The sequence below is a fragment of the Schistocerca serialis genome, chromosome 4 (genome assembly GCF_023864345.2).
Source record: "Schistocerca serialis cubense isolate TAMUIC-IGC-003099 chromosome 4, iqSchSeri2.2, whole genome shotgun sequence".
In the NCBI taxonomy this organism is placed as follows: Eukaryota; Metazoa; Arthropoda; class Insecta; order Orthoptera; family Acrididae; genus Schistocerca; species Schistocerca serialis.
Window position 1 is genome coordinate 56,968,191 of NC_064641.1, and position 24,841 is coordinate 56,993,031.

The 24,841-nt window shown below is 44.3% G+C and overlaps 1 protein-coding gene across 1 annotated transcript in view; it reads right to left on the reverse strand.

The window, feature by feature from the left end:
* Nucleotides 1–1,258: 1,258 nt before the first annotated feature.
* LOC126474228 (cytochrome P450 4C1-like) overlaps nucleotides 1,259–24,841 on the reverse strand; it is a 104,606-nt gene continuing 81,023 nt past the window's right edge. The window contains exons 4-6 of the mRNA XM_050101693.1: nucleotides 24,601–24,822; nucleotides 17,149–17,349; nucleotides 1,259–1,756 (exon numbers count right to left, since the gene is read on the reverse strand). Of these exons, the coding sequence (XP_049957650.1) occupies nucleotides 1,259–1,756; nucleotides 17,149–17,349; nucleotides 24,601–24,822 (921 nt within the window). The remainder of the gene's footprint in view (nucleotides 1,757–17,148; nucleotides 17,350–24,600; nucleotides 24,823–24,841) is intronic.

A 24,841-nucleotide genomic window follows, 5' to 3' on the forward strand; every position in this document is an offset into this window, starting at 1 on the left:
CGTGATTCTGGTTTTGTAACTGATACTGTGACGAGTGAGAGGTACGCCGATATGTTACAGAATCGCATCATCCACAGCCTTGCTGATAAACACCTCCTGGAACGTACAATGTTTATGCACCACCCCATATTGCTAGACGCGTGAAAGATCTCTTGCGCGCGTCGTTTGGTGATGATCGTGTGCTCAGCCGCCACTTCCGTCATGCTTGGCGTCTCAGGTCTCCAGACCTCAGTCCGTGCGATTATTGGCTTTGCGGTTACCTGAAGTCGCAAGTGTATCGTGATCGACCGACATCTCTAGGGATGCTGAAAGACAACACCCGACGCCAATGCCTCACCATAACTCCGGACATGCTTTACAGTGCTGTTCACAACATTATTCTTCGACTACAGCTATTGTTGAGGAATGATGGTGGACATATTGAGCATTTCCTGTAAAGAACATCATCTTTTGTCTTCCTTTGTTATTCTAATTATTGCTATTCTGATCAGATGAAGCGCCATCTGTTGGACATTTTTTGAACTTTTGTATTTTTTTGGTTCTAATAAAACCCCATATCATTCCAAGCATGTGTGTCAATTTGTACCTCTCTATCTGCATTATTCCGTGATTTATTCAGTTTTCAAATTTACACTGACTTTTTGATCACCCGGTATAGTGCCACAGAAGAACGTTGAAATTTAGGTGGACTGATAAGGAAAGGAATGAGGAGGTTCTCGACAGAACAGAATCGGAAAAGAAAGGAGCATATCAAAGACATTGATAAGAAGAAGGGACAGGACGATGGAGCATGTGTTATGACATCAGGGACTAACCTCCATAGTAGTAGAGGAAGCTGTAGAGGGTAAGAGCCGCAGGGGGAGTCAAAGATTGGAATATATCCAGCCATAGCTGTGGACATTGGGTGGAAGTACGACTCTGAGATGGAGACGTTAGTGCAGTAGAGGAATTCGTGGTGGGCCACATCAAAGCAGCAACGAGACTGATGACTCAAAAAAATTGCTCCATCTTCTGAAGAGCTTTGGAAAGGCACTTTTTAGTCGACAAAAAAGAAACATACCTGTTTCAAGATCTTTGTAAACATACTATCTACGAGGATTAGCATAGTGTGTCGTTATCGATGAACATTTCAAGTTATACACTCACACTGTTGACTATAGTTGGACATTGTCTCAGCTTTGTTGCTGACTGACTCTGTGTACTATAACTTGCTGTAATAGTGGGTTCGATATTGAGAAGAATTCATAAATTAAAAGTGTTACGTCTTTCGCGATTCCTCATGACGATGTGAGAATTTTAGGCCACACGTGTCCTGCCACGAAGAAGCTACCGCTACGTTATCCCGCAGAACACAAGAGACTCGATAGCCGGTGAGTGGGTGTGCTGTGATGGAGAAAGGAATCTGCTCCAGCTGCTCCCTGGTGGAGCCGGGTCGGATGCGGAACCTGCGCAGCACTGCAGCCAGCGCAACCCGCATCTCCAGGTCGGCGAAGCGCGCGCCCACGCACTTGCGAGATCCTGTGCCAAACGGCAGGTAGCTGCCCGGCTGCCTGCAGGTGGCGCTGCCTCCGGGCAGGAAGCGGCCGGGGTCGAACAGGTCGGGCTCAGGGAACAGGTCCGGCCGGCGGTGCATCAGCAGGAACGACACAAGCACGCAGCAGCCCCTCGGCGCCAAGTAGCGACCATCGCACAGCGGCGTGTCCTCGGTCACCAGGTGTGACATGTTGGGGATCGTCGGGAACAGCCGCAGTGACTCCTGCAACAGTCAGACCTATCAAGCTGTAGGCTGTTCAGAATGAAGGGGACATTTAGCACCCGTAGCCCTTTTTCGCCCCAAAAACGTAGAAGTACCATATGTCGAAAATTGTCGTGGTTTTGCAGAGGGAACAAGAAAGAGTACGAGATTTCCTAGCCAGAAATTCATTGACAATAAACATTCAAATGAATGGATTTTGCCGAATGTGGGAAACACAGCATAGTGGATGCGTGGGCTCTGAAACAAAAACATCGACGCAGAAATGTGGCCTGGTAGATACCCCTGAACATACACGAGTCATCGGATGCCTCTCAATATCCTGTTGAACCTCCGTTTCCTCTGTGTAGTGCAATGACTCAACGGGCCAAGGACACAAGTCGTTGGAAGTCCCCTGCAGAAATGCTGGTATAGGATTTTCTGCATGAACTGACCTGTCGGTTGAATCCTATAAATGTTCGACAAGATTCACGTTGAGCGATCTGGGTGCTCAAATCATTCTTTGGAACTGTCCAGAATGTTCTTCAAACTAATCACAAACGGTTGTGGTCCAGTGACATGCTCCATTGTCATCCACAAAAACTTCATTGTTGTTTGGACACAGAAGGCCTCCAAGTAAGAGAACATAACCATTTTCGCGTAACGATCGGTTCACTTGCACCAGAGGACCCAATACAATCCATGTGAAAACGTCTCACACCATTGTGGAGTCACTTCCAGCTTGCACGCTGCATTGCTGACAACTTGGTTCCATGGCTTCATGGGGTACGCCCCGCACACGAACCCTACCATCAGCTCTTACCAACTGAAATCGGGACTCATCTGATCCAGCCAGGTTTTTCCAGTCGTCTAGGGTAAACTGATATTGTCACAAGCCCAGGACAGGCACTGCAGGTGATATTGTGCTGCTAGCAAAGGTACTAGCATCGGTCGTCTGATGCCATAGCCCATTAACACCAAATTTCACCACACTGCCAAAACGGATACATTCGTCGTATGTCCCAATTATTGCACATAGTATTGCTTGTCTATCAGCACTCACAACTCTATGCAAGCGCCGTCACAGCATTGTCTGTCGTGAGAGGTAATGCCTATATGTGGTGTTCTCGCCACGCTCTTTACACTGTGGATCCCGGAATACTGAATTCGCTAACTATTCCCCAAATGGAATGTCTCATACTTCTACCTCCAGCTATCATTCCACGTTAAAAATCTGTTAATTCCCGTCCTGCGGCCAGAATCACGTCGGAAACCTTTACACATGAATCATCTGAGTACGAATGAGAGCTATGCAACGTACTGTCCTTTAATACTTTGTGAATGCGATACTACCTCCGTCTGTGTATGTGTGTATCACTATCCCATGATATTTGTCACCTCACTGTACTATGTTTCAATGTGATCAATGCTCAGTTTAGAGAGGCAGCTCATATTCCATATTCCGCAATCAGGAAATGTAGCATGTGGTTGACACTCCAAGAAATAATATATCTAAAGCTAATCTAAATTAATATTAAAATACAAGAAATATGGGGTAGAAATTGAAGTGTGAAGCACACTGGCTATATCATTAGGGGTTACAGATCAGCAAGTATTAAGGACCGCTGCAGATGGAGAAACATCATTAGGAGCTATGACCGGATCAAGATCACGACGTGACCTCTGGTCCAGATTGTGTAACAGTCAGGTTCTTTCCAGAGGATGCTGATACAACAGCTCCCGATTTAGCAATTATATTCAACGGCACGCTCACAGGAGGATCCACACCTAAACACTGGAAAATTGCTCAAATCACACCAATACCGAAAAAGAGAAATAGGAGTATCCCGCGGAATTACAGGCCCATATCACTAACGTCTATCTGTATTAGGGATTTGGAACATATACTGTGTTCGAACGTTATGAATTACCTCGAAGAAAACGATTTATCGACGCATAGTCTCCGCGATATCCTTTATTCCAGCAGTGCTAGTACTGCAAGGTTCGCAGCAGAACTTCTGTGAAGCTTGGAAGGGACGAGACGAGGTACTGGCGGAAGTAAAATTGTGAGGACGGGTCGCGAGTCGTGCTTGGGTAGCTTAGTTGGTAGAGCACATGCCCGTGAAAGGCAAAGGTCCCGAGTTCGAGTCTCGGTCTGGCACACAGTTTTAATCTTCCAGGAAATTTCACTCTAGGGGGTGTCTTCCAACAGTATAACGATCGCCACATACCGCTGTTGTAACCCAACATACTCTATAGAGTGTCAAAATATGTCAATAGGCTTCTCGGTGTATACTGCTGATGGAATCTTCTCGGGCTTCCATCCGGGTAGTTGCGTCGAAAATCCGCGACGTTTTGATGAGTGTCATTTTCATCATCATCTGTCTCCTCCAGCTCGATCACGAGATACGTCTCCAGTCGAGCACATACACTACTGGCCATTAAAATTGCTACAACAAGGAGAAATGCAGATGATAAACGGGTATTCATTGGACAAATATATTATACTAGAACTGACATGTGATTACGTTTTCACGCAATTTGGGTGCATAGATCCTGAGAAATCAGTACCCAGGACAACCACCCCTGGACATAATAACGGCCTTGATACGCCTGGGCATTGAGTCAAACAGAGCTTGGATAGCGTGTACAGGTACAGCTGCCCATGCAGCTTCAACACGATACCACAGTTCATGAAGAGTAGTGACTGGCGTATTGGTGCTCTGCCACCATTGACCAGACGTTTTCAGTTGGTGAGAGATCTGGAGAATGTGCTGGCCAGGGCAGCAGTCGAACATTTTCTGTATCCAGAAAGGCCCGTACAGGACCTGCAACATGCGATCGTGCATTATCCTGCTGAAATGTAGGGTTTCGCAGGGATCGAACGAACGGTAGAGCCACGGGTCGTAACACATCTGAAATGTAACGTCCACTGTTCAAAGTGCCGTCAATGCGAACAAGAGGTGGCCAAGACGTGTCACCAATGGCACACCATACCATCAAGCCGGGTGATATGCCAGTATGGCGATGACGAATACACGCTTCCAATGTGCGTTCACCGCGATGTCGCCAAACACGGATGCGACCATCATGATGCTGTAAACAGAACCTGGATTCATCCGAAAAACTGACGTTTTGCCATTCGTGCACCCAGGTTCGTCGTTGAGTACACCATCACAGGCGCTCCAGTCTATGATGCAGCGTCAAGGGTAACCGCAGCCATACTTTCCGAGCTGATAGTCCATGCTGCTGCAAACGTCATCGAACTGTTCGTGCAGATGGTTGTTGTCTTGCAAACGTCCCCATCTGTTGAATCAGGGATCGAGACGTGGCTGCACGATCCGTTAAAGCCATGCGGATAAGATGTCTGTCATCTCGACTGCTAGTGATAAGAGCCGTTGGGATCCAGCACGGCGTTCCGTATTACACTTCTGAACCCACCGATTCCATATTCTGCTAACAGTGATTGGATCTCGACCAACGTGAGCAGCAATGTCGCGATACGATAAACCGCAATCGCGATAGGCTACAATCTGACCTTTACCAAAGTCGGAAACGTGATGGTACGCATTTCTCCTCCTTATAAGAGGCATCACAACAACATTTCACCAGGCAACGCCGGTCAACTGCTGTTTGTGTATGAGAAATCGGTTGGAAACTTTCCTCATGTGAGCACGTTGTAGGTGTCGCCACTGGCGCCAACCTTGTGTGAATGCTCTGAAAAGCTAATAATTTGCATATCACAGCATCTTCTTCCTGTCGGTTAAATTTCGCGTCTGTAGCACGTCATCTTCGTGGTGTAGCAATTTTAATGGCCAGTAGTATAGTAGACATCATCAAACAACAACTTCAGTGTCATCCATAACCAGTATTGGCCGACCAAGTGCAACAAGCCTGAAACTCCATACTGTAAACTGACATCCGGCACCTGTTCGACACAATTCATGCACGTTTCCATGCTTGCATTCAACATTCTGGTGTTGCACTTATTATTAATGCACAAAAATTTCTCATCGGCTTATCTGGCAACTACCTTAACCTGTGCTCTTGCAATGGTAATCTCTTAAATATGTTACCCAGACCAATATATTCTCGAAAGTCATTATGCTGTATTAATTATTTTTTCCCATTAACGTATGTGCAGCTCTATTGTCACCTAATGCCCTTGTTATCTAGCACAGAGTGAAATAAAATATCTAAGGTGTTCATGAGCAGGTGGATCTATGTGCATTTCGACTGTCGCCTAATGCCCTTATTATCTAGTGCAAAGTGATATGAAATATCTAAAGGGTAGTGTTACAGGCCGTCTGCTGTTCCTTATTTAGGAGACAATCTGAGCAGCCGTCTTACGTTGTTTGCAGATGATGCCGTCGTTTATCGTCTAGTAAAATCAGAACATCAAAACAAATTGCAAAGCGATTTAGAAAAGATATCTGTAGGGTGCGAGAATTGGCAATTGACTCTAAATAATGAAACGTGTGGGGTCATCCACAAGAGTGCTAAAACGAATACTTTAAACATCGGGTACAAGAAAAATCATTTAAATCTAAAGGCCGTAAATTCAACTAAATATCTAGGAATTACAATTAAGAACAACTTAAAATGGAAGGAACACATAGGAAATGTTTTGGGGAAGACAAGAAGACAAACTAATGACTGCGTTTTACTAGCAGAATACTTAGAAGATGCAACAGATCTGCTAAAGAGACTGTCTACAATACGCTTGCCCGTTATCTTTTGGAATATTGGTGCGCGGTGTGTGGTTCTTACCAGATAGGATTAATGGAGTACATTCAGAAAGTACAAGAACGTTATCGAGAAATAGGGGAGATGGTGTAACTGACATGATACAGGATTTGGGATGGACATAATTGAAACGAAGGCATTTTTAGTTGCGGCGGAATCTTCTCACGAAATTTCAATCATCTACTTTCTCCTCCGAACGCGAAAATATTTTGTAGACACCGACCTACACAGGGATAAAATATGGGGAATCAGAGTTCGCACGGAAAAATTTTGGTGTTCGTTTTTTCCACTCGCTGTTCGAGATTGGAATAACAGAGAATTATTGTGAAGGTGGTTCGCTGAACCCTCTTGCAGCCTCTTAAGTGTGATTTGTAGAGTATACATATAGAAGTAGATGAAAAGGGTTCATCAGCAGCTAGCTACACACATGTCTGAACTTTAAATGAAATACCGAACAGTTTTGATCTGCATGTGGATTCAAACCCAGTACCTACTGCCAATGGTATCGAAGCAAATCCTTCGTGGCTGACCGAGAGTCTCAATCGGTACCGATCACCTTTGCTGACTAAGCATAAAGAGACGTAGGGAATCTCACTAACAGGTCTCAAATTGAAACTAAATGACGAAATCCTTGTACTGGACTTGAACTCTCATTCAACTACTACAGTCCTTATTCATTAACTACGAAAGATATTAAATATAGCTTCATTCACAAGCGACAAAGTGTGCACTTGTTTAAAACTTGAAATGATTGTGACGGAAACTTTTGTGTTGGACTGGAAATCGAGCCCAGCACCTAATCGGATTGTTACTAAAGCACAGTCAGATGTTAGATATTGAACTTTTTCACCAGAGTCCCAGTAGGTCGAGACGTGAGTAAGTATTCTTGCTTGTTCAAACGAAATCTACTTATTTAACAGGTTGTGGTCTGCCACCTCTGATTTATCCATATTACTGTATTTAAGCTATTGGCACTCTGTGATGAGGGAAGCAGTTGAAGGCAGTCTTTGTGAAAATGACATCAATAGAGACTCCGGCTATGCACTTGGCAATGCATGGAAGCGTGTTTTTGATGAAGATAAAGCAGGGAGGAAGACTTCTCGCAGTTTATCGCCTGGCGTGAGAGATGGTGCTGCAGGCAACGCTGGAAACGGAGCGGAAACAAAATCTATGGACGTGGAGGACCATTCCGCTGTAGACAGCGTGATGTAATACAGCTAATGAGATGCTTTGCTGTGGGTACAAAAGAAGAAGCGTCAACAGTTGACGACAGTCACTTTTAGCGCCTGACGACGATGATGGAGCTAATCATCGAAAATTTGGAATTTTATTCGAATTTGACGCAGGGAGCAAACAGAGAACTTTTTACGCAAGGACTCCATAGTGAGCAACATCGTAGGCAGAAAGTTATTCTTGGCTGAAAATTTACTTCATTCTATCCTTACACGCATCGAAAGTGATATGGATATAGAAGATTTTCTGGCCGTCACGTGAACAAGGCCTTCCCTTCTAGAAGTTCTCCTAGTACTAGCTGACGGAATTTCATCCACAGTATGAGGAACCCCTTCCTGAAGCTCCAGCGCTTGTACGTTGTGTAGACTCCTTAACGACACCAGTATACGTCACACAGGGTAGGAATTCTTCTATTTCATTTCGTAGAAGTTATTTCGTTATTCTCTGTCATAACTTAGGAAAAATACGAGCAATAGCAGGGCAGTTGTAAAAACCTGTACAATGCAAGCAGTGAGATGATAGAGCCCTGAGGACATGTATGCCATCTAACGGCAGCAGGGTAAAGTATGGCAGCTCGCCGCTGTAAGGTGTTGCCACCAGGCTGCGAAGTACGCAACCAATCTGTAACTGTCTCCAAAATGTATAGCTGTATATAATGGTTTTTCCTATTACTCTCTATATATTGTTAAGTAAATGTTAGTTTTAAAAGTATTATGAACCTTTTTAATTAAAGCTGCAAGGAGTAAAGGCTTAAGTTTCAATCTAAAGGGACTTACCCATGGAAGGGTAAGGGGAGGAATGTTGCGACAGAAAGTTACAGAACAGTTCTCTTTGTTAGTCGGAAGGGTTGTGAAGCAGCTTGTGCGATGCCCACGTACTGAATTGTGGGGTGATTAAAAGGAGCACAATCATTGTCAAATGGCTCAGATGGACGAGAAATTATTGCTAGACATAATTCTACAGTGTGAAGCAGCTGTTTGTCAACCAAGCAGAAGTGGCACTGTTATTACGAGGGCCAGTGGGAAGACGTTGTTTGCTGTGAAGGAGGCAGACATTACGTTGCAGCATTACACACTGTACTGGCCAAATATTACAATGGGAATTACGACTTGGAAGCCAGTGTGTAAAAGCTGCTAAACCATATGTTAGACATTTCACGATTTAAGCTAGCTTCCTACTTCTGCAGAGTAGATATGGATGAATAGGAGTTGCCAAATTTATTAAAAACAGCCATAAATTCAAGAACATTGACATCAATAAATTCTGTTTAGAGCAGCATCTAGAAGCATGTGCAACAGAAGTAGAGTTCCATAACAGATCCTATATAATAGTAACTATCAACCGAGCACTTGCAAGAAATTATAATCTATTCATAAATCATCTAGAAGCTCTCATGGGTTATTTAACAGGTAGAAAAAAAGAAATTTTGATTGATGGTGACTTTAATACAGATTTTCTAATGCAATCTTCCAGTAAACATTTACTGCAGTTAGTAATGTTGTCTTTCAATCTAACTCATACTGTAAACTTTCCAACTAGGATCACTAAATCCTCAAGGACAGCCATTGATAACAATTTTATAGACAAATCAAAGGAACAAAATCATATCATAAAACCTGTAATAAACGGACTATCAGATCATGACATGCAACTCCTTGTTTTAGACGTAAATTCTAAGCAGATTATCAAGACTGCTAAATCTGAGTACAGAAGAGTAGTCAATTAACCAAAATTTGAGTGTTTTAGAAAACTGCTCAAAGATATGAAGTGGAAAGGTGTTTATAGTGCTCCTGACATGAATGAAAAATATAACACATTCATGAACAATGTCAGTACCACGTTTGAAAACTATTTTCCCCTAAAAGTTACTCAAATTAAACAGAAGTCTATTATAAAACCATGGATTACTCAAGGAATAAAGATTTCCTGTAAGACAAAAAGGAAAATGTATCTGTCGACCAAGAATAGCTCCAATGCTGATGATTTAGCTAAGTACAAGGAATACTGTAAAATATTAAAAAACGTAATTCAGACATCTAGACAAATGCACTACCAAAAGAAGACAGCAATGTCAGGGAACAAAATAAAAACAATATGGGATATAGTGAAAGAGGAGACTGGTAGAACTAGAAAGGAACAGGAGCAAATAGCTGGCTCTGAGCACAATGCTTCTGAGGTCATCAGTCGCCTAGAACTTAGAACTAATTAAACCTAACTAACCTAAGGACGTCACACACATTCATGCCCGAGGCAGGATTCGAACCTGCGACCGTAGCGGTCGCTTGATTCCAGACTGTAGCACCTGGAACCGCACGGCCACTCCGGCCAGCAGGAGCAAATAGCATTAAGGATAGAGGACACATTAGTAACCGATGGGCATAGTGTGGCAAATCTATTTAACAAGTACTTTATATCCATTACTGATAGAATGGGATTGTCAGGATCAGTAAATAATGCCCTTGAATGTCTGAAACTAGCATTTACAAATAGCTTCATGTACATGAATATGTCACTCACTTCATCAAAAGAAATAACTTCCATAATAAAATCTTTAAAGACAAAGCATTCTAGTGGTTGTGATGAAATATCAACCAAGTTAATTAAGGCATGTTATTGTGAGTTTAGTACAATTCTAAGTAACTTGTGTAACCAATCGATTACAACTGCGACATTTCCTGACTGGCTAAAATATGCAGACGTTAAGCCTCTATTCAAGAAAGGGGATATAGAGATACCATGAAACTACAGACCGATTTCACTTTTGCCAGCATTCTCAAAAATTTTAGAAAAAGTAATGTACAGGCAGCTTCTCAACCATCTGACCACAAATAACATATTACCAAGAACACAGATTGGATTTCTGAAGGGTTCTGATATTGAGAGGGCTATTTACATCTACAGTGAAAATGTATTTAATTCATTAAGTAACACACTACAAGCAGCAGGTATTTTGCTAATGATATTTTCATGGATATTAATAAATGGTTTAAAGACACTTGTAAGGTGTATGCTTCGCCCGCGATGAGCGAGACATGACAGAATCTCTGACCAGAGAGTAGTTTATTGTTAGTTGTTGCTTGTCGCGTGTCTGCGCTTGTCTGCGCGGGTCTGCAGTAGTAGTCAGTCGGATACAGTAGTAGTCGGTCTGCTTTAGTAGCGAGTGGACAGGAGTAGTCTGCGGGAGTCGGCATGCGTCGGCTGTGTGCTCTGCTCGCGACTCTGGTCAGGACTCTGGAGGATGAGTACTGTTGTAGAAGGTAAAGAAGCAGCATTGCGCATATTTAATAATGTATGTTAATTGTAATTAATTTGTTCAAAAAAATTTGCCCCAATAATAATTTTTTTATAAAGTAACTCTTTTAAAGAAAAGTATTCATTTAAATATAATGAATTTTTCCACTCTTTTGAAGAAAAAGCATTCATTTCAATTTAAAGAATATTTCCTATGCATTCCTTCCAAAAATTAAAAAAAAATATACGCCAGCACTGGACGAAGCTGTGTCGATAAATAAGAGCAGATATAGTTGCAGTTTTTATTGAGGTAAGAATTTTGCTTTTGTTATTCAGAATACAAGGCAGAAGGTCAGCGCTGCTGTCCTTATAAAATTTTCCAGATATTATTATTTCTGTTAGGAGGTTACATTTCGTTCATGGTTCATTATTTAATTAATATTATTGTTGGTTCATGGTCAATTTTCATTCCTTAATTTCGTGTGGAGAGGTTACACTTGGCTCCATTTCAAATTTTCATTTAATTAAAATTTTTGTGGGGAGGTTACAAACTCACTGACATTAAACTTCGAAAAGACTCACTGTATGCAATTCAGAACCTGTAAGAGGTCTCCATCCAGCGTATGCATAAAGTATGAAGAAGAGCAGATAGAAGAGGTTGACAGTCTTAAATTCCTGGGATTACAACTTGATAATAAATTCAGTTGGGAGGAGCACACCACAGAACTGCAGAAACGCTTTAACAAATCTGTATTTGCAATTCGAGTGTTACCAGACACAGGCGACGTAAAAATGAAAAAGCTTGCATACTTTGCCTACTTTAATTCCATAATATCATATAGTATAATATTTTGGGGTAACTCTTCAAGTCAAACAAAAGTTTTCAGAGTCCAAAAGCGTGTAATATGTATTATTTGTGGAGTAAATTCACGGACGTCCTGTAGAAACCTCTTCAAAGAACTGGGTATACTAACTACTGCCTCTCAGTATATTTACTCCTTAATGAAATTTGTCCTAAATAATATATCTGTTTTTCCAACAAACAGCTCAGTTCATACATACAATACCAGGAACAAAAATGATCTGCACAAGGACTTAAAAGCACTTACTTTAGCTCAAAAAGGGGTCCACTTCTCTGGAACACTCATCTTCAATAATTTACCAGAAAAATAAAGATCAGTTCAAAAGAAGCCTGAAAGACTTACTAGTGGCCAACTCCTTCTACTCCATTGACGAATTTTTAAATAGAAACAAATGATGTATTGTATATACTCATACTATTAGTACTGCTATTTCAGCTTTAAAAAAAGTGACATGTTCCACATCCACGAGGATCCCCTCAGCACGGATCTATGGAACGAAAAACTAATCTAATCTAATCTCATCAATCGTTAGCAAAATCTCGTCAGAGGCTGCAATACGCGGATCAACACAACAAAGCGATTGAAGTAATTATTTCTGTGGTAAAGTTCAGTAAATTCTATTTTTCCTAGTGACGGACATATTATAAAAATCATGATTCGCCGACCTCTTGTGCAAGTTAAGTAATAAAAATTAAGTGTTTAAAAAAACAACTTTATTACAGTGTTGTTATTTCAGTACACACTTAGTGTGTCCTTTCCACATACCGTGACATCTAACCAGAAACATTTTCATGCACTCCTGGAAATGGAAAAAAGAACACATTGACACCGGTGTGTCAGACCCACCATACTTGCTCCGGACACTGCGAGAGGGCTGTACAAGCAATGATCACACGCACGGCACAGCAGACACACCAGGAACCGCGGTGTTGGCCGTCGAATGGGGCTAGATGCGCAGCATTTGTGCACCGCCGCCGTCAGTGTCAGCCAGTTTGCCGTGGCATACGGAGCTCCATCGCAGTCTTTAACACTGGTAGCATGCCGCGACAGCGTGGACTCACCCGTATGTGCAGTTGACGGACTTTGAGCGAGGGCGTATAGTGGGCATGCGGGAGGCCGGGTGGACGTACCGCCGAATTGCTCAACACGTGGGGCGTGAGGTCTCCACAGTACATCGATGTTGTCGCCAGTGGTCGGCGGAAGGTGCACGTGCCCGTCGACCTGGGACCGGACCGCAGCGACGCACGGATGCACGCCAAGACCGTAGAATCTTACGCAGTGCCGTAGGGGACCGCACCACCACTTCCCAGCAAATTAGGGACACTGTTGCTCCTGGGGTATCGGCGAGGACCATTCGCAACCGTCTCCATGAAGCTGGGCTACGGTCCCGCACACCGTTAGGCCGTCTACCGCTCACGCCCCAACATCGTGCAGCCCGCCTCCAGTGGTGTCGCGACAGGCGTGAATGGAGGGACGAATGGAGACGTGTCGTCTTCAGCGATGAGAGTCGCTTCTGCCTTGGTGCCAATAATGGTCGTATGCGTGTTTGTCGCCGTGCAGGTGAGCGCCACAATCAGGACTGCATACGACCGAGGCACACAGGGCCAACACCCGGCATCATGGTGTGGGGAGCGATCTCCTACACTGGCCGTACACCACTGGTGATCGTCGAGGGGACACTGAATAGTGCACGGTACATCCAAACCGTCATCGAACCCATCATTCTACCATTCCTAGACCGGCAAGGGAACTTGCTGTTCCAACAGGACAATGCATGTCCGCATGTATCCCGTGCCACCCAACGTGCTCTAGAAGGTGTAAGTCAACTACCCTGGCCAGCAAGATCTCCGGATCTGTCCCCCATTGAGCATGTTTGGGACTGGATGAAGCGTCGTCTCACGCGGTCTGCACGTCCAGCATGAACGCTGGTCCAACTGAGGCGCCAGGTGGAAATGGCATGGCAAGCCGTTCCACAGGACTACATCCAGCATCTCTACGATCGTCTCCATGGGAGAATAGCAGCCTGCATTGCTGCGAAAGGTGGATATACACTGTACTAGTGCCGACATTGTGCATGCTCTGTTGCCTGTGTCTATGTGCCTGTGGTTCTGTCAGTGTGATCATGTGATGTATCTGACCCCAGGAATGTGTCAATAAAGTTTCCCCTTCCTGGGACAATGAATTCACGGTGTTCTTATTTCAATTTCCAGGAGTGTATTATAAGCTTGTAATACATAGGTCTATATAAAGTGCTTAAAATTATTAGTGCAATATTAAGCAAAGCATCAGATTTATTACATTGGGAAGCATAATAAAAGCAGTTGCGGAAGAAGACAACAAAAGGTATTGTGTACATTTTCATTACTACAGAAAGGATTATTATGATGTTCAGAACATACGATTTTACTGATTCATGGCATGTGACAAACTAAATTTATGGATCAACAAAAGTCCAGGAAAGTGTTTTTGCTAAGTTGCACTGAAGTATCATCCGTTCAAAAATTCTCCATGTTGAAAATGATCAGGAACAACAGCGTAATAACACATTTTCAGTCAGTGGTCAATTCTGAGTAAAGATAATACTGAAGAAAGATGTTTACTAGTTACAAGAAGTACACATAACACCACCACAATAGCTATGCATCTTCAATTCTCAGCAGGATCTTTTCACTCAACAAGAAGTAGAAGTATCTCGATTTTCAACCGATTTATTCTGCACTGATGAAAGTGTCAGTGGCTGCGGTAACGACAGTAATAAATGTGTAGGATCCATATTGTCAATATGCAGCATATGTCGGTATTTCAAAGTGGTTATGACTTACATTGTGTGCTCTCCTCCTCCACAATTGTTTGTCAATTTACTACACTACTGGCCATTAAAATTGCTACACCACGAAGATGGCGTGCTACAGACGCGAAATTTAACCCACAGGAAGAAGATGCTGTGATATGCAAATGATTAGCTTTTCAGGGCATTCACACAAGGTTGGCGCCGGTGGCGAAACCTACGACGTGCTGAAATGAGGAAAGTTTCTGATTTCTCATACACAAACAGCCGTTGACCGGCGTTGCCTGGTGAAACGTTGTTGTGATGCCTCGTGTAAGGAGGAGAAATGCGTACCATCACGTTTCCGACTTTGATAAAGGTCGGATTGTAGCCTATCGCGATTGCAGTTTGTCGTATTGCGATATTGCTGCTCGCGTTGGTCGAGATCCAATCACTGTTAGCGGAATATGGAATCGGTGGGTTCAAGAGGGTAATACGGAACGCCGTGCTGGAACCCAACGGCCTCGTATCACTAGCAGTCGAGATGACAGGCATCTTATCCGCATGGCTGTAACGGATCGTGCAGCCACGTCTCGATCCTTGAGTCAATAGATGGGGTCGTCTGCAAGACAACAACCATTTGCACGAACAGTTCGATGACGTTTGCAGCAGCATGGACTATCAATTCGGAGACCATGGCTGTGGTTACCCTTGACACTGCATCACAGACAGGAGCGCCTGTTATGGTGTACTCAACGACCAACCTGGGTGCACGAATGTCAAAACGTCATTATTTCGGATGAATCCAGGTTCTGTTTACAGCATCATGATGATTGCATCCGTGTTTGGCGACATCGCGGTGAACACACATTGGAAGCGTGTATTCGTCATCGCCATACTGGCATATCACCCGGCTTGATGGTATGGTGTGCTATTGGTGACACGTCTTGGTCACCTCTTGTTCGCATTGACGGCACTTTGAACACTGGACGTTACATTTCAGATGTGTTACGACCCGTGGCTCTACCGTTAATTCGATCCCTGCGAAACCCTACATTTCAGCAGGATAATGCACGACCGCATGTTGTATGTCCTGTACGGCCCTTTCTGGATACAGAAAATGTTCGACTCATGCCCTGGTCAGCACATTCTCCAGATCTCTCACCAATTGGAAACGTCTGATCAATGGTGGCCGAGCAACTGGCTCGTCACAATACGCCAGTCACCACTCTTGATGAACTGTAGTATTGCGTTGAAGCTGCATGGGCAGCTGTACCTGTACACACCATCCAAGTTCTGTTTGACCCAATGGCCAGGCGTATCAAGGCCGTTATTACGGCCAGGGGTGTTTGTTCTGGGTACTGATTTCTCAGGGTCTATGCACCCAAATTACAAGAAAATGTAATCACATATCAGTTCTAGTATAATATAATTTGTCCAAAGAATACCCGTTTATCATCTGCATTTCTTCTTGGTGTAGCAATTTTAATGGCCAGTAGTGTATATCGATTCCAATTATTCAAAATTAAAGATTGTGTGGTAAGAGCTTGGCTCTGCAGTCCTTAGAGCGATCAGTGAAATCAACTCTGAGGTCTTACTGCATGCGAGTGTCTGCCCAGAATAATTACGAGTCCCATCGCCAAGCACGGTAGTTTATAGGTGAAAACTGGATGCATATAAGGATAGAACTTGGTGGGGCATCGCAACTCCCAACATCTACAACCGTCTTCTCAAATGAATCTTTCTCTCACAAGCGTTAGTGGGGTAAACCAAGGTTCTAGCACCGGTTAACTGCTTCTCAGCATAAAGTTAGCATGTTGCGTCCTCATTTTCATCTGCTGATCTGTACATGTAGTGCATGCCCATCATTTCAGACACTGAATACAGCGTTGTGACATGTCATGATGGAACTTATTCTTAAGAGAACAAACTACGATGAGACAAAACAAAACAAATGCCATGACAACTGTAAACAAGAAAGTGAGAAAAACAACGCATTTGAGGTAAATTGCACACCAGGAGTCAACGAAGGGAATTCCTTTCACACCTTCCTAAGGAAAAGGATTTTTCGACCAATAATCATATGAATTTCTTGTATTGTTTTGAATTCAAGAATCAATCCCTAAAGTTTCGGATCATATTTTATACACCCTGTACAGCATTTAGCTTCAAATGATGACTGTACACAAGTATCTAAAGACTGTTTGCTGCTAGTCTGGCGGCAGAACAGTTTGGATTTCGTGAATAATTTCAGAACAAACGAGACTATATTGGCCTTACAAGTCGTCATACTAGATATGTCGAAGAAAAACACATTCCTATGTTTATGGTACATCATTTGTTCATTTTGAAACACGTTCTAAACAAAAAGGAGAGCAGAAGGTTATCAATAACTTGTACATAAAACGGCAATCATAGCAGGTGAAGGACATGGCAGTGGATCAGTAACAGAGAATGGAGTAAGACACGACTTTCGCCCAGATGGCTGGACTTGGTGCATCTAACGAAAAGAAAATAAAGGGTTTGTACAACATCTATAACAGTAAGTTACGCTGATACGTCATTCTAGTACATACCTTAACAATGGCATCTATGACCGTGAGCCGGGAGAGATCGGCCGCAGTGGCTGGCCTGAGGTAGTCGCCTCCAGAGCCGAACACGTCGTCCAGCTGCCTCTGCGCCGCGTCCTGCCACTCTGGGTGCAGGCCGAGCAGCGCCAGCGTGAAGCCCATGGAGGCTGCCGTCGTCTCCACAGCGCTCAGGGCGAGGGTGCGTATCTGAAGCAACAAGCCGCAACACAGCTGGTACAAATTCTAAAATATTAGAATGTCTAGAGATTGTGCAACACAGGATTGGCTACTGTGAATGACACGAAAACACTTTCATTAAGAGAGGACTCCGTAAAGAGGTTGTGGGGATCAGTTCTGGAATGACAAAACACTTAACACATTTTCTGGCCGCCTTTCAAGATAAAGGTTAAGATGTGGCCAGTAGAAGATACTCTTTCAAACATCTACATATTCATCTATGCTCTGCAAACCACCGTGAGGTGCATAGCTGAGCGTGTGTTCCATTGTACCAGTTTTAAGGTTTCTTCTGTACCATCCACGTATGGAGTACAGGAAGAATGATTGTTTCAATGCCTCTGTGCATGCATTAATTAATCTTATCTTCGTGATCCCCATGTGAGTGATACGTACGTGGTTGTATTATAGTCCTAGAGTAACCATTTAAAACCGGTTCTTGAAAGTTTGTTAATAGACTTTAATGGTGTGGGGCGTGTGCAGTTGGAGTGATATGGGACTTCTGATATGTCTAGATAACACTGTGACTGGTGACGCGTACGTAAGCATCCTGTCTGGTCACCTGCATCCATTCATGTCCATTGTAAATTTCTAAGGACTTGGGCAATTCCAGCAGACAATGCAATACTCCACACTTCCAGAATTGCTAGACTGGCTCCAGCAACACTCTTCTGAGTTTAAACACTTCCGCTGGCGACCAAACACCCCACATATGAACATTATTGAGCATATCTGGGATGCCTTGCAACGTGCCGTTCAGAAGAGACAGTGCTAAAGAGCCAAAGAAACTGGTACAGATGCCTAATATTGTGTAGGGCCCCCTAGAGCACACAGAAGTGCCCCAACACAACGTGGTATGGACTAGACTTGTCTGAAGTAGTGTTGGAGGGAACTGGCACCATGAATCCTGCAGGGCTGCCCATAAACCCTCAAGAGTACGAGGGGCAGAGATATCTACTGAAAAGCACGTTGCATGGCATCCCAGATATGCTCAATAATGTTCATGTCTGGGGAGTTTGGTGGCCAGCGGAAGTGTTTAAACATAGAAGATCGTTCCTGGAGCCACTCTGTAGCAATTCTGGACGTGTGGGGTGTCGCATTGTCCTGCTGGAATTGCCCAAGTCCGTCGAGTATGCACAATGGACATGAATGGATGCAGGTGACCAGACAGGATGCTTTTGTGCTTGTCGTCTATCAAAGTCGTATCTAGACGTATCAGTGGTCCCATACTACTCCAACTGCACATGCCCCACAGCAAAACAGAGCCTGCATAAGGTCGAACAGTACCCTCCTGACATGCATGGTCCTTGGATTCATGTGGTTGTCTCCATACTCATACACGTCCATCCACCTCACATAATTTGAAAAGACACTAGTCCGACCAGGTAACATGTTTCCAGTCATCAACAGTCCATTGTCAGTGTTGAATGCACGAGGCGAGACGTAAAGCTTTGTGTTGTGCAGTTATCAGGGGTACATGAGTCGGTCTTTAGCTTCGGAAGCCCATATTGATGTTGTTTCATTGAATGATTCGCACACTGACAGTTGCTGATGATCCAGCACTGATATCTGCAGCAATTTGCGGAAGGATTGCACACCTGTCATGTTAAACGATTCTCTTCATTCGTCGTTGGTCCCGTTCTTTCAGGATCTTTTTCCGGCCACAGCAATGTCGGAGATTTGACGTTCTACCGGATTCCCGATATTCACTGTACACTCTCGCAGATGCTTTGTCTCATCGGTCGTGCGGCGACTGTAGCACCAAGTTCAAACTGATTTAAATCTTGATAACCTGTCACTGTAGCAGCAGTAAGCGATCTAACAACTGTGGCAAACACGGGTTGCCTTGTACACTGGACCATCGCTAATGTGACCCTCAGTAGTCCGGCCTCTCAGTAATTCGGCTCACATCCAGCCTCCAGTCGCTCAAGCAGAAATGATGACGCATACAATAATGAGTTCTCGTGTGTAGCAAATTTGTTAGTTTAATACAACGTTAAATAATACTACACATGTTTGAATTTGTTACTTTTTTACTGTTCAGTATCAAGGCTTCCAAAAGGAAGCACCATATGTTAGATGTCAAATAGAAACTCGAAATTAGAGATAAAGTGAACTGAGCTTCTTCACAGAAAGCCATTGCTGCCGGCTAAAATGTTGTAGGAGAAACTATTTACGACCAAACTTTAAAAGACGAAAAGATAATCAAAAGTGTGCAGAAAAGTTATGATAAAAGTGATGAAGAAGAGGACATAGGGGGAAATAACGTAAAGATACGTCACACTGCTGGTACTGAAGCTGCAGACATCTAGGTGGAGTGCATTATGCAAATACAACACCGATTTAATGCTTGTTAAGTCGTTGTGTGATAAAGCATACAGCTGACGCGTATCATCAATGTGACAACTAAAAATGTGAGACATGTTTCGTATGGATACTACTGTATAAGTATACGCTCAAGAAGTTAGTTTTCTACGAAAATGAATGTCCCTTTGGATATAATAAAGTATTACGCCTATTTTACACTAAATTTAAGACACTCTCAACAATCCATCACTTCCGCTAATTGTTGACCCATATGTGGAAAGAATGGCCAGATTAGCAAGAGTCCAGTGTATATGCGTTGCCGAGTGCAATATTCTGCCTGTTTACATATATCTGTATTTGAATACGATATCCAGGGTGTTTGAAAAAGAATTTCCTAATTTTAATGTACCCTCGGATCTGTATAAAGTGACATACAATATTCTAGTTCGTCGTGTTTGATTCATCAACTCTCCACATTTGGCTCCCCTGCAGTTGGCACGCCTGCTTGACCTTGAGACGGCACGAGTGCTGTTTTTTTTTCCTCTACGCCCTCAGTTCAGTCCAGGGGTGCACGTAGCGCAGTGCAGAGCAACTCAGCAACAGTGTGTACTCTACACCTGGATGTGCAGTGTGTTCTTTTACTTTCTTTTGGGGCCACATAAAAAATGTTGTGTACAGTGAAAAGACCAGAGACATCAATCATTTATGGGAAAGAATCGTCGCCGTGGTTGGGACGTTACACCTGAAATGTTGGAGAATACGTGGCAAGAAGTGGAATATCATCTTGACATGCGCAGGGTAACAAATGGATACCATGTTGACATCTGCTAACGTAACAAAACTTGAAGGAATTCTCATTGACGTAATTTTTCATTAATTTCCTCATTAAATTTATACTTAAAACTAGGGTGTTCTTTTTCAAACAGCCTTTATATACATATATATATATAAAAAAACTTGTAAACACAGCTATGTGCTGTTTTGATTTCTTCCTCGCAGTCATATTTAACAGTAAATAGGAAAGTCGTAATTGTGGCTTAAGGTCGTATGATTAGATTGTCTCTAACGGAATCTGAATCGCCACAACTTAGTATTAATACACGTGTGCAGATTAAAATGAGCTAATTACTGTCTGTGAAGCTGCTGTCCTCACAGACCCAGCAGCAGGAGAGCTCTCACACCTCAGATACCAATGATACCAACCAATTTACCCATTTATTTTAAGTAACTTCAACTCTCATCCAGATTTCGTTGGCAGTAACAATAAACAAGGCTTAATGTAAGAGAGGGGGGAAATAGATACGCAGATGGAAGGGGGGGCGAGGAAATGGACGCAGAGAGGGGAAGGAGAAGATGAACCAACAGAGAGCGGTGGAGGAGATGGAGGTGGAGAGAAATAGGGAGAGGAGGGGACGGTCAGAGAGATGGAAAAGGAGGTAAGGGACAAAGAGAGGGGAAGGAGTAGGAGACGGACAGAGAGACTGGGGAAACGAGAGTAGGACGTATATCCAATTCGCATACGTAATTAGCAATTGCAAAGCTTTTCCGTGTTTGCTATTGCAATTATGATATGAGAAAAAGGGACCCAACACGTCGTGCTGAAAATTTTCGCCTTATATATATATATACACTCCTGGAAATGGAAAAAAGAACACATTGACACCGGTGTGTCAGACCCACCATACTTGCTCCGGACACTGCGAGAGGGCTGTACAAGCAATGATCACACGCACGGCACAGCGGACACACCAGGAACCGCGGTGTTGGCCGTCGAATGGCAAATGCTGCGCAGCATTTGTGCACCGCCGCCGTCAGTGTCAGCCAGTTTGCCGTGGCATACGAAGCTCCATCGCAGTCTTTAACACTGGTAGCATGCCGCGACAGCGTGGACGTGAACCGTATGTGCAGTTGACGGACTTTGAGCGAGGGCGTATGGTGGGCATGCGGGAGGCCGGGAGGACGTACCGCCGAATTGCTCAACACGTGGGGCGTGAGGTCTCCACAGTACATCGATGTTGTCGCCAGTGGTCGGCGGAAGGTGCACGTGCCCGTCGACCTGGGACCGGACCGCAGCGACGCACGGATGCACGCCAAGACCGTAGGATCCTACGCAGTGCCGTAGGGGACCGCACCGCCACTTCCCAGCAAATTAGGGACACTGTTGCTCCTGGGGTATCGGCGAGGACCATTCGCAACCGTCTCCATGAAGCTGGGCTACGATCCCGAACACCGTTAGGCCGTCTTCCTCTCACGCCCCAACATCGTGCAGCCCGCCTCCAGTGGTGTCGCGACAGGCGTGAATGGAGGGACGAATGGAGACGTGTCGTCTTCAGCGATGAGAGTCGCTTCTGCCTTGGTGCCAATGATGGTCGTATGCGTGTTTGGCGCCGTGCAGGTGAGCGCCACAATCAGGACTGCATACGACCGAGGCACACAGGGCCAACACCCGGCATCATGGTGTGGGGAGCGATCTCCTACACTGGCCGTACACCACTGGTGATCGTCGAGGGGACACTGAATAGTGCACGGTACATCCAAACCGTCATCGAACCCATCGTTCTACCATTCGTAGACCGGCAAGGGAACTTGCTGTTCCAACAGGACAATGCTCGTCCGCATGTATCCCGTGCCACCCAACGTGCTCTAGAAGGAGTAAGTCAACTACCCTGGCCAGCAAGATCTCCGGATCTGTCCCCCATTGAGCATGTTTGGGACTGGATGAAGTGTCGTCTCACGCGGTCTGCACGTCCAGCACGAACGCTGGTCCAACTGAGGCGCCAGGTGGAAATGGCATGGCAAGCCGTTCCACAGGACTACATCCAGCATCTCTACGATCGTCTCCATGGGAGAATAGCAGCCTGCATTGCTGCGAAAGGTGGATATACACTGTACTAGTGCCGACATTGTGCATGCTCTGTTGCCTGTGTCTATGTGCCTGTGGTTCTGTCAGTGTGATCATGTGAAGTATCTGACCCCAGCAATGTGTCAATAAAGTTTCCCCTTCCTGGGACAACGAATTCACGGTGTTCTTATTTCAATTTCCAGGAGTGTATATATATATATATATATATATATATATATATATATATATATATATATATATATATATATGTGTGTGTGTGTGTGTGTGTGTGTGTGTGTGTGTGTGTGTGGCGAATATATATATATGGCGAAAATGTAAACAAATACGGCCCCTCTAACGATTTTCGGCACGATATGTTGTCCAATAGATACGTGACATTCGCGTTGCGGCTCTTCTGCGCGCTCGCGGGCAAATCAGTAGATGTGATGTACCTTTGTACAGAAACGATTACAGTTTGAGAAAAATTAGATCGTTTATTTAAAATAAAGAGATTCATGAATTGAGCAAATCAAGAATGCGTTGGTTCTCCTTTGGTCATTAGGCAAGCAGTTTTTTGGTACGGCAGTGATTGATAAAGTTGTAGGATATCTTCCTGACGGATAGCGACCCAAATTCTGTTCGACTGGAGCGTTAGATCGTCAAAATCTGGAGATGGTTGGAGGGTCTTGCCCATAATGCTACTAATTTTCTGAATTGGGGGAGATGCATTGACCTTGCTGACCACAGTGGAGTATGGCTAGCGCAAAGACAAGCAGTAAAATCTGTCGACGTGTACGATCGGGCGTTATCTTGCTGAAATGCAAGCCGAGGACTGTTTGCCATGGACTGCAACAGGACTCGATGTACAGTATCGTCGACTTACCGCTGTGGTGTAAGGGTTCTGCGGATGACAACCAAAAGATATCTGCTATGAAAGGAAATGGCGCTCCACTTGTGGTTGCCTGACCTTATTGCGGGCGACAGGTTAGTATCCCCCGCTGTCCATAGCGTGTCCAGACACGCCTTTGCTGGCCATCGGGGACAGTTCGAATCGGGATTCATCACTGAAGACAACTCTACTCCACTCAATGAAATTTCAGACCGAAGACGTGTCTGGAGGCTCGCCAGACACTGGTGGGATACTAACCTGACTGTTTCCCGCCATACGGCCCGATATCCAGGAGTGGTGGTCTGCAGTGTCATTTCGTTTCACAGCGGGACCCCATTGGTTGTCGTCCATGGCAGCCTTAGAGTGATATTCTACGCTCCGTTTCGTTGCCTTTCATGGCAAGGCATCCTGGGCTCACATTTCAGCAAGATAATGTCCACCCGCAGACGGCGGGAGTTTCTACAGCTTGTCTTCGTGCTTGCCAAACCCTGTCTTGGCTAGGCAGTGCCCTCCAACCATTTCGGGATTCTGACGATCTAACTCTCCAGTTGGACAGAATTTGGGACGATATCCCTCAGGAGGGCCGGCCGCGTGGACGAGCGATTCTAGGCGCTTCAGTCCTGAACCGCGCTGCTGCTACAGTGGCAGGTTCGAATCCTGCCTCGGGCATGGATGTGTGTGATGTCCTTAGGTTTAAGTAGTTCTGAGTCTTAGGGACTGATGACCTCAGACGTTAAGTCCAATCGTGCTTAGACCCATTTGAACCATTTGAATCCAGCAGTTCTATAAGGCACTGCAAAGAAGCCCAATAACAGCTTAAATACGGACCAGAGATTGAACAACACGTTATTAACTTGCTCGATTAGTGTAGCTCCTCCTCTTGGACAAATCATCAAATCATTCTGGAAGTGTAATGTACATCATACAAAGCTATAAGGATTATTAATCAGATCAGGAGAAACTGCTTTAACAAAAAGGAACTGATGTGGGATGGAGTATGTATAGCAAACCATGCTGATGAGAAATTCAATTAAATTCATAGTAAATTTGTGTCAAGTAGTAGCTGACGAAATATAGCCAAAAGAGTAGTAGAAAAATTTAATTATTTCGTTCCAGTGAAATTCATGTCAATTACAGTTACCTGTAGATGGAAATATGATGAAAGTTATCAAAAACGAATACTCACCTCATTGTACATTTCTTCTTCAGTCATATGCTGCCCAGGCTTCTGCTCTGAGAGGAAGTGGACCAACGGAGTCACGCCGTCAGCCTTCCTGCCGTCTCTTGCAATGGCGAGGCCACGCTTCACTAGGCTTCTGAACTCCGCAATGTTCCTCTTCACTGCCCTACCTTCTGCACTCAGCCACATGGCGCCAGTAATCGTCTTCCAGGGTCGGACAACTATTGCCTGTCAAATACACATCATC